This window comes from Venturia canescens, chromosome 5 (assembly GCF_019457755.1).
Source record: "Venturia canescens isolate UGA chromosome 5, ASM1945775v1, whole genome shotgun sequence".
In the NCBI taxonomy this organism is placed as follows: domain Eukaryota; kingdom Metazoa; phylum Arthropoda; class Insecta; order Hymenoptera; family Ichneumonidae; genus Venturia; species Venturia canescens.
Window position 1 is genome coordinate 3308699 of NC_057425.1, and position 10081 is coordinate 3318779.

General features: G+C 37.6%; 3 protein-coding genes across 3 annotated transcripts; 2 read left to right on the forward strand and 1 right to left on the reverse strand.

Annotated features, from left to right (window-relative positions):
• Window positions 1–73: 73 nt before the first annotated feature.
• On the reverse strand, window positions 74–3228 carry LOC122411550 (sec1 family domain-containing protein 2-like). The gene is made up of 8 exons (XM_043420436.1): window positions 2835–3228; window positions 2464–2706; window positions 2060–2329; window positions 1682–1861; window positions 1301–1558; window positions 715–1184; window positions 486–632; window positions 74–346 (listed from the first exon to the last, which is right to left on the reverse strand). Exons 1-8 carry the CDS (start codon window positions 3030–3032, stop codon window positions 133–135), a joined length of 1980 nt encoding a protein of 659 aa, XP_043276371.1. The 5' UTR covers window positions 3033–3228; the 3' UTR covers window positions 74–132.
• A 31-nt stretch (window positions 3229–3259) lies between these two features.
• mRpS14 (mitochondrial ribosomal protein S14) lies at window positions 3260–4707 on the forward strand. Its single transcript, XM_043420449.1, has 3 exons — window positions 3260–3406; window positions 3574–3771; window positions 4355–4707. Exons 1-3 carry the CDS (start codon window positions 3332–3334, stop codon window positions 4535–4537), a joined length of 456 nt encoding a protein of 151 aa, XP_043276384.1. The 5' UTR covers window positions 3260–3331; the 3' UTR covers window positions 4538–4707.
• Window positions 4708–4840: 133 nt separating this feature from the next.
• On the forward strand, window positions 4841–9994 carry LOC122411554 (gustatory receptor for sugar taste 64e-like). The gene is made up of 9 exons (XM_043420443.1): window positions 4841–7021; window positions 7269–7500; window positions 7812–7947; window positions 8091–8290; window positions 8373–8464; window positions 8658–8878; window positions 9190–9355; window positions 9574–9663; window positions 9753–9994. The coding sequence occupies exons 1-9, from the start codon at window positions 6797–6799 to the stop codon at window positions 9816–9818; spliced, it is 1428 nt and encodes a 475-aa protein (XP_043276378.1). The 5' UTR covers window positions 4841–6796; the 3' UTR covers window positions 9819–9994.
• Window positions 9995–10081: the final 87 nt, after the last annotated feature.

Consider the following 10081-nt stretch of genomic DNA (forward strand, 5'->3'; position numbering starts at 1 on the left):
CATCAAAGAAATTTCATCGAGTTCTGCCATGGAATTTTTCATCATTTTTTTGTTGGAATTCATTAAGTCTTGATGGCCTTGCGAAAGATATGAACTTTAATATAAAATCAGCAAAATTGTTGTTAACAAACTTTAAATATTTATAGTAGATAGAAGAACTTTGTCGGAAACATCGAGTGGACACAACAAGCGACATCCAGCCAATGTTATTCGTGGAATATTCGATCTCGATGATGCAACATCTTCGACTATCTTGGCTTCCTCAGCTGTTATTCCACCGAGAACGTAGATTATAATCCATGGATTATCCGTTGGATGATGTTTCGTTCGACCCTTTAGAAGTAAGCTGTAGCAATGGAATTGTATTTATGTTTAAAAGTTTAATATACTTTTTATATTAAGACTATATGAAAAGAATCATCACAATTTCATATTTTTATTCAATGATATCCAACAATGTGCGTTAAACGATGAAAGTTGCTTACTTAAATCCCGCTGAAATGAGGGACGCAGTTTTCCTCTGCAAATCTTGAATTTCCGGTTTTGCTGGATCCAAAATATCTTTAACAAGGCGTTCTATCAGTCCAACACATTGAGCCATTTCTTGGGGACTTGGTTTGACGATCATGGACCTTGATTTAATGGAAAAATACAGCAGCGATTATCGTATCAACTAAAGTGATTTTGTATTCTATTAAAAGTTTTTCTTTTTACCGATAATCATGAAGGGTTTCCCGTTGCTTTGCGATCGCATGTAAAACGTTGATTATCTGTTCGGTAATTTTGATCGCCGAATCCCTCGCCATTTTTTCATCGTTGGCACCCAAAAGAAGTAAAGTTTGTTGATAAATCGACACTTCGTTGGTTTCCACGGAATCGTTACATTTCTGTATGTCCTCGAATATAGCTTCGATCAAAGAGCTTCTTAAGGATTCTTCTTGCACACTTGAAAATGGGATTTCCGTACCAGCCAGGGAATAGATAAAAATTAATAAAACCAACAAATTTTCCATGTCCAATCCTCTAGCGTTTCGCATTTTCACAATGTTGCTTATTTGAGAAAGGATGCTCGAGGATACTCCGCTCACAGCCAAATTCTGGAGCACCAACTTTTCCAGACTGACGAGGAGCTCGATTTGAGCAGTTTTGTTGGATTTCAATGATTGAATCACTGCTAAGATAATCTGTGTTGGGAAAAGCGTATCCACGGTTCAAATTATTCTACGTATACTTTTAATTGCCTTATCCTTCGTGCTGTCAAACTATAAAAAATATTAACTTATACAAATTTGCTTTATACCTGAAGCTTTTTATTCGACCTCGCTATGCTCTCAATTTTCTCAATATCTCGAAAGGTGTGCACATTTTTTTCCAAACTGTGAACCGTAACTCGTGTTGGTATTCGAGTTTTAGGGCTTTGTTCCACCAGCGACATTTCCATCAACCATTTGTTCAGTGTGAGCAAAACATCTTTTTGCTTTTTTTCTATTAGCAGATTTAGTGTTGTATCGTCGTCGTTCGCCAAGCATCCAGAGATCATCATGGTCAATGGACTCTCCTGGAGGGTATTAACTGTTACTATCTCCAATTGTGGAGGATTCTTTAAAAATTCTTCATTTCCCACAGCAGTGGTTCAATCATTTTATTGAAGAATATAACATTTTTATTCATTTCAATTTACCTCACCGTTTGGACACAAAGGCGTCATGTTAATGGAAACATCATTGTTGTGATATGGTAAATGTGGCAGTGTACCTAGGATTCTCGAAAGCATTGATTCCGTGTCGTGTTTAGCAACTGTACATAAATCCATTGTTCTGTCCACCAAAATCAATGTAACGCCTGATTGACCTATTAATAACTGTTTCAAAATGGATTACAATTCATAGTGTTTCACAGTTATTTTTGAAGATTACACAAATTATTTTAGGAAACAAACCCAAACTCTCAACATTCAAGTTCATGGGAAGGAGTAATTGATAACTAAAGATTTTACATTTTTTCTCAGAAAGTAAAACTAAAAAACTGTATTTATAAAAAATGTGCAAATCGTACACACCTTCCTTCTATCAACAGCAGCTTGTAAATTCTCCAATTTGTCAGCGATATATTCGCTGTGTTTACCCAGTGAATAAATATCCTCTTTAACATTGAAGTGTGCAAATAAACTGTGCAATGAGCTAACCAAATAATCTGCACTTGTTTCATGTTCTTCAATTAATTCACCATCTATGGGAGGCATAAGTCTCCCAAAAGGTGGCGCAACAAACACATTTCTTGTTATAGGTGCTGCAAACAATGGACGAAACATAACTTCGACCTCTGGATCCTACAAATTATAAATGTGTCAACAAGTATTAAACATCGTTGAGGAATTCTTAAAAATGAATAAATCATTGACAGGGTGCCAGAGATTTTAAAACAATTGGCTCAGGGAGCAATAATTTACTGAGCAGAAAATACCTTTGATAGATTTTTCATCCTCATCCAACTTAAAACATGTTGTCTCAGTTGTTCATAGCTATTTTCATCTCCATCGGCAAATAGACTCGTGTATTTGAATATGGTAAAATGAACTGCACATACAATTGTGCAATTGTCGAAAGAATTTTTTTCGATGATAAGTTTCAGTGTCCTCTGGTAAAAAGATTGGTCAGCAGATGTTACGACAATAACTGCTTTAGTAGTACCATGAACTCTGACATACTGAAATAACAAAATTTATTCGAGTTAAAAAATAATTTGAATTCCTTTGGAATCTTTGGTTTTGTTTTTTTTTCTGCCGAGCTCACTGGAAACGTATGGCTTGACAAAGAAATTAATTCATAACTGACCTGAAAATTGTACATTGCCAATTCGTGAACAGATTCTGCCCCTGCATTCTTAAGGGACAAATATGCCTTGTCGCCTGTGTACCAGTGTAAACATTCAGACGCAGCATGATCAATGTAAACAGCAGCACCTTGAACTTTCTCGAAAACGTCAGTCCAGCAGGTGTGAATGAAATCGTATATCTCGTAGCTATCAGTCATTTTTCATGTGTGCAATAACAATTAATTATATATCCATATTTTCCGCATCGATTTGATTGATCAGAACGTTACCGAATACTGTACAATATTGGAGGTACTGAACACACGTTGATTCGCGGAATTAAATTCGTATCGTCGTCAGCTGATCAAGCCTGTATATTTTCCGAAACCTCATAAAAACGCGATCATTTCTCAGTGGAAGCGACTCGTTATATATATGGATATAGATATAATTGAATTTTCGACCAGCTGATTACCGACAATACCGACACGACCGACAGTATATTTGAGAGAAAAAAATGGCAGGCCTCGGATCGTTATTATCCGGAGTAACAAAGTTATTTAGGCGAGGATCAGGAATCACCGCTGTTGCAGTTAGTATTCTCGGCATGAATAAATATTCTCTATATTATCGAAAATTAAACGTTATATGACAAAGTATGTCGTTCCCTAGAATAGACATTATCAATGTTTAACCGGCTTAACCTCAAAAACATACACCCGCAAAAATCGTCGAATGATCAATATTAACTTTGTACAGGCCAGAAATGAATCAACAACAGCAGTCACAACAACGAAACCTATAAGACCTAAATTAGTTGGCATGAATTGGGAGAAATGGCCAGATCACAAAATGTATCGTGACGTTAGGAGACGAAGATTGGTCAAAGAACATGCTCCGATGAGGTTGCGTCTCATATCCATGAAAAGAAATGATATTCTTCCTCCCGAAATAAGGGTAATCTATTGAAGTTGCACCCAAGCTTTATAGAATTTCCATCAAAGAGGGGAAAATTTGTGATATCGTTTATTTTTACTTGCTTTTGATAACCGATGTGCACGATGATGAAGTATGCATTATCAAACATAAAAAATTGTCTTCTGAAGCATTCCCCCTAATGCTTATCGACACGTACATTCATTGAATCATTTACACCAATCCTGTACTATTTTTTCATGGCGTGAATGAAATTTACAATTAATTTGGTTCAGTATTAGATTGCAATGAACGGTGCATACATTCATCAATCGTTTACATTATTCTAATAATTTATCTCAATATCATAATACCAATAACAAAGAAAAATCTATTTTCAAAAGAGTCGTTATTACATTTTTATGTGAAAAAAAAAAAAAAAATAACTTGCAAGAATTTTATTTGAAACCTATGAATGAATTTAACAGAAATTAAGTCCAAGAATTAGGAACTTTTTATAGTCAAAAGTCACAGAATAATTGGAAATGACAAAAAAATTCTCTTCCAATCCAATCAAGCGCGTTAGTATCGCAATTATTCACAAATTACGTTTGTTTTTTTTAAGGAGCTCGCCAGCAAAGACATGGATGAAATACCGCGTCAAGCTGCGCTGCGTCAAATAGTCTTTCGCTGCAAATTGACTTCCCGACCTCGCGGAGTGGTTTACCGCTGGGGATTATCTCGTATAGTATTCCGAGATCTTGCGGATTTCAACAAGTTGTCCGGTGTCCAGAGAGCCATGTGGTAGAAAGGCTTCTAACTCTAAGTAACTCGAAAATCAATTTCGTTCACATACATCAAAAATATGCAGTACCAAATTTACGTGGCTAACATTCATCACGTGTGCAAATGAGGAGTATACGTATATGTGGAAAAATATCGTAATAACGTCAATGGAAAAATAGACGGTGAAAACGATCGAGCGAGTCTTGTTATTGAAAAGAAACCCTGACGATAATATGGCGATATTGTTTACGTTCAGATTAATATCTCATCGTTATCCCCGTTCTAGTACTGTACTTGTTTTTCGCAACACCAGCTGAATTTATTTCCTGAATATTTTATGACTCTTCAACGACGTTGTAATCAAGCGTCAGCTTACTCTTTCAGTTGGCGATCCTCGAGTACGTGGAAAATCACACAACAGTTAACGTCGCGTGCTGCGTTAACGCGAAGCCTTTTTTTATGGTGCTTGCTAATTCAGCGAAATTCATTGCTAGAAAAAGTTTCGTTTTTTTCAATTGAGGTGGGGAACCGTAACAACGATACTCTAGAAAAAAATTTTAATTTTCAGAAAGAGACTTGAAACCGAGGCTCATTAAATGCCTGAAATACTTCAGCTCAAAGAAGTAAAACGAAGACGAAAATGTTCGAAGGGACGAGCATTGAAAACTTGGATTTTTCGAATTTAAAGTGATCCGCAGTTACTCCATTGGAATGAAAATCAATGAATTTTTCGTGAAGAATTGAGATCGGAATACAAAACCGATTTTTCTTGCTGTTCCGCTTCGACAGTTCGTTGAGTCACTGGCGATTTTGTCAACGCGATTCGTTGGAATATTCGCACAAAAATTGGAATCGAAACGAAACTTTTCTCGTCAAAACTTTTTGTCATCTTCCGGATTAAGGGGTGGGCCGTGTACCGTTCGGTTTTCACACATCTGATCGAGCATGCACGGGTGACATGATAAAAGTTGGCGAAACCATGACTGCGCGTGGAACGTGACTCGCTTTTTCCAGCCACCGAAATTCTCAGAAACCAGTAGGATTCCCCAAAGCCCGAGAGTACCGACCACCATCAACGGTTATCCGTTCTAGAATCTTACATGCTCGTCTAAAACGTCCAAAATCGAAGAAAAATGGACGTTGACGCGAGTTGAGTAATAGTTCGTGATAAGATCGCGCTTTTCTCGTGTCCTGAATTGCACTGTCATCGGTACACTTCCTCGACAATTATCACCGATCACAAATATTCGGGGGATCTATTTTCTCGTGTGAATTAGTCGTTTACATACTCGTCACTTTCTTCCTACCTGACGAACAATCCACACGAAGTTCTCGCCCACTTTTCATCCTTATCAGTCCTTCGACTCGCGTTGTTCGAGTATGTACGTGCGCTACGGTTGTGCCAAATGTGCTGCAGCTCGAATTAATGAAAAAATGAAAAAACATCTCGCGAGTCACGTTTGATTGGACCGTGATCGACGCATTGGGTCCATTTGACCCAGGGCGCGCCTCATCCGCCGTCGTCATCAAAATTTTATGAATATCGAATAATTTAACTTGAAAAGAGCGACCAGAGTTGCTCAACGAAACGATCTCTTTCCTCGAATAACATAATATTCATCACTTACTCGTAGTTTATGTTGTTTCACTTTCACGAAACAATATAAACGTTTCGAACGTTACGATTTTAAAAAAAACGTGAGGGCATCGAAGTGACGAGTGATTGCGAAAAGCATCTTCAGACACGTGTGAAAAGGCGCAGGTGTTGGTTGTTTACATCACACGAACGAGATTGCTCATCGAAAAAAATTGAAACAAGCCACGTTCACCGTGAAAAACGACTCCGAAGTCGAGTGTCTCACTAAATTTGATACCTGCATGGTTTAAACCGAAACTTCGGCTTTCAAAAAATTTGAGCCATTTCAAGAGGGACGTTGAAGGAAAGTGAAGACAAAAATGATCAAAGTTCTCGCTCTTGTTCTACAAAATTCAAGAAAAATTAGAGGATCGATCGACAAATTTTGACTAGAATTACATTTCGATTACGTTCTGTTCCATTTTTCACCACGCACAAAGTTATTTGGAGATTGAACTGAAATTTATTAGTGAATAAGTTGAACGGTTTTTTTGTCATGACGACAAAAATATAACGAACCGTTTGCAGTTAGACTTTTTTCTACAATAGCGAGTCGTACCATATAAAATTTTCCTCTTTAATCTCAGATATAGTTGCACCATGTTTTCCTAAAATTATAACGAACCTTCTGGAAAAAAGTGAACGATGCTTAAGCCGAAAGAAGTTACGACGAACAGTGATTTGTTGACTAGCAAAGCGAGTAGACTTATAAATCGCAAAGTTTGGCCAATGCCCGATGCGAAAGATAAGGAGGACTGGGCCAAACAGATCTATTTTCAGCAAATGATCAATCGGCCTAGCGAACCCAGATCACGTTCCTTGCTACGGGCTGAAGGCTTAACCGATTTTCCAACAATTGCCGATATCAATGTAAGTGTCAAAAACAAACGATCAATGATTTTCCTACAAACTCTTTTTTACGATTAATGAAAAATCAATTTTTCACAAATATCATAAAAATTTCGTTAAACTCTTTCCCGAGGTCACTTATCGATTGATTGGACCCCAGGAGAAATGCAATTCTCATTTTTTCCAAATTTCGAAGCCCCTTACAGTTTTCAGTTGTGAAAATAAATATGAAAAAATTGTGTTTGCTCAAACAGAAATTTTCTTCCAGGATCGTGAAAGCTTCCATTGCGCGATAGGTTCAATCCTCGGCATCGCTCAATGTTTCGGAGTCATGCCACTGACCGGTGTTCGAACAGAATCGCCGAAAAAGCTGGCAATGAAATATTTTTCCTTCAGAGTGGCGTACGCGATGGCAATCATGATCATGCTGGTCGTTATGTCTGCAATCTCAATTGGTCACATGATACAAACCCTCAGAGCGGACACCTTCAGCATTCACGGTAACAAGTATTCGAGTTTTGCTCGAATTATTTTTCCATTCGAGTCCGCTGAAAAATTGTCTGGAGCTAACTGTAAATAACACGAGAACACAAAAGTCATTGTGTTCGACGTTGCTCAACGAAAGTGTGTTTTCGAACAGGGATTTCTCGTGGAACATTTTTTCCTCCTAACGTTTTAGATTTATCAACATATTTCTATCCGCGGTATAATGAACCGTCAAGCTTTTCATCTATGATAAGGGACACGCGTGTGACAACCGAGGAAAATAAACTTCATGGTACTGATAACCCTGAACTTTGTTCTTTTCCAGGGGGCATTGGAGCAGCAACTGCAGGGGCGATTTTCTACAGCAATAGTCTTCTTGGTACTGCTCTTTTCATGTGGCTCTGCCCACGTTGGATTCCATTGCAACGAGACTGGAGAGCGATGGAAAGAATTTTGGACAGGTTGATCACGTTTTAACATCTTACGAGTTTCATAATTAAACTCGATGAAAAACTTTTTTTTTTCAACTTTTTTATTTTTATGCTCTCAAATTGATGAAAACTTGGATTGAAGATCAAAGGGGTCCATTTTTTTACATCCACAGAGATAAACATCAACCACCGGTCCTGCGTTGGAAATTCTCAATGTTGACTGCTGTCATAATGACTTTCGCTCTGATCGAACATTTATTGAGCATAGCGAACAACACCCCGCTTCACTTTTGGTCGTCAACGTCGAATTTGACCGTCGAGGATTTCCTTCAGTCGTACTGCGAGAATTCTCACGCCTTTATATTTTCACTTTGTTCGTAAATCAAAGAAAACTTGTTCACTTTATGAATGGAATTCGAATTACTCGATCGTCACTGGACTCGATTTTTTCCCAGGTCATTACAATCTGTCGATGGGAATATTCATTTTTGTTATCAGCAAGATTTCAACGTTCACGTGGAACTTCACGGACGTATTCGTAATATTGGTAATTAGCTATAATTCGTATCGTTGCAGTAGATTCTTTGGAATTTAAATGGTGAAAGATCACGAGTACTTTGGCTCAAAAGCGATTTTTTTCAGAGTAATTTTCGTTTGATCATTGAGCAAAGAAAACCGTATAAAATTTCCTATAAACATATTTTCATCGGCGAAGAATACAAATTTGCGTTTTCTTACAGGTGGCCACGGGCTTGGCAGAAAGATACAAATCCCTCAATAAAAGGCTGATCACCAATACTCCATACTACCGAAAAAATCTCGATTGGCGAGAGTTTCGAGAATGTTATGCCACTCTGAGTACACTGGTTAAGAACGTCGACAACAAAATATCACCCATAATATTACTCTCGTTTGGCAACAATCTCTACTTCATTTGCCTCCAATTGCTCAACGGCCTATCGTGAGTCCTGGACAGTCTGAATTCGGAAACTTTTAAATGAATGTGAATCGCAGGAGCAGTTTGCTGAGCATCATTTATTTTATAGTCTCCATTGTTAGCTTTGAATCATGTTTGCAAACTGTAGCTCCGAATTATGATTTTTGTTCTGCGAAGTCGTACTCCTCAGTGAGTAAAGGAATTTGTTAATCGAACGAAAATATTGTTGAATCAGAAAATTTTCTCTCTGTGCTTTTAAAACTGCTACCTGCTCGTAGTCTCGTTACTCTTCTTTTTTTTCTAAGGGACTAATTTGTCGATTTGATTGTTCGAAGGCCGAGCGAAACGAACATCTTAGGCACCGTTTACTTCTTCGGTTCATTCGCATTTCTTGTGGGAAGGACAGTTGCCGTAACTTTACTCACTGCTCGAATAAACGATCAGAGCAAACAGGCACTTCCCGCACTGTACAATTGCCCAGGACCCTATTACAATATCGAGGTAATGTCTCATTTTTCGAATTCAGTTCAATATTTAATTCTGAAAATTTGGAATTTGGAATAGCAATAAAATACTTTCGAATCATAACTTTTTTCACTCAAATTTTGTTGAAGTTTTACGTTGTTGCATGAATGATGTGCAAATGTCTAGAAGTGATTCTTTTTCCACTCGACCATTATCATTGTTCGTACGATGACCGAGGGATTTATAAATTTCAGACCCAGAGATTACAGCAGCAACTCACAACCGACGAAGTGTGTTTAACCGGATTGAGATTTTTTTCCATCACTCGAAACTTCATGTTGGCTGTAAGGCAGCGAATAATTTAAAGGGCCAATTTCCCGTGAGATACTTTCTCATGTTTTTGCAATTCTGACAAAAACATTTCTGTTCCTAGGTTGCTGGTGCGATAGTAACGTACGAAGTCGTTTTGCTACAATTCAACGTCGCGATGAATAAGTGATCGCAACCCAAGGAGAAATGGAAAAGGAAATTTTAGCACAGAAAAAAATTCGATTTTCAACACAACGTGCCACAATATCGTGAAACAATACATGAGATTAATGGGCAGGAATAATTATCGAAAATAATTATAGAAAATGCAGAATTTTTGAAGAATATATTTATCGATAAATGCGAGAATTCTTCAGTTTCGCTTTACCCAGATTCGTATGAGTGTCCAAGCTATTGTGGACACGCATTTTCACATTTTTTAAAATTAATATT

Bases quoted from the DNA above. Each gene is read 5' to 3' on its own strand.
- LOC122411550 (XM_043420436.1), bottom strand. From the start codon at position 3,032: ATGACTGATAGCTACGAGATATACGATTTCATTCACACCTGCTGGACT. The intron at 2,707-2,834 runs GTCAGTTATGAA...TTGTTATTTCAG, and splicing joins TGGCAATGTACAATTTTCAG to TATGTCAGAGTTCATGGTAC. The intron at 1,862-2,059 runs GTGTGTACGATT...ATTTTGAAACAG, and splicing joins CTGCTGTTGATAGAAGGAAG to TTATTAATAGGTCAATCAGG.
- mRpS14 (XM_043420449.1), top strand. From the start codon at position 3,332: ATGGCAGGCCTCGGATCGTTATTATCCGGAGTAACAAAGTTATTTAGG. The intron at 3,407-3,573 runs GTTAGTATTCTC...AACTTTGTACAG, and splicing joins CAGGAATCACCGCTGTTGCA to GCCAGAAATGAATCAACAAC. The intron at 3,772-4,354 runs GTAATCTATTGA...GTTTTTTTTAAG, and splicing joins TTCTTCCTCCCGAAATAAGG to GAGCTCGCCAGCAAAGACAT.
- LOC122411554 (XM_043420443.1), top strand. From the start codon at position 6,797: ATGCTTAAGCCGAAAGAAGTTACGACGAACAGTGATTTGTTGACTAGC. The intron at 7,501-7,811 runs GTAACAAGTATT...GTTCTTTTCCAG, and splicing joins GGACACCTTCAGCATTCACG to GGGGCATTGGAGCAGCAACT. The intron at 7,948-8,090 runs GTTGATCACGTT...TTACATCCACAG, and splicing joins ATGGAAAGAATTTTGGACAG to AGATAAACATCAACCACCGG.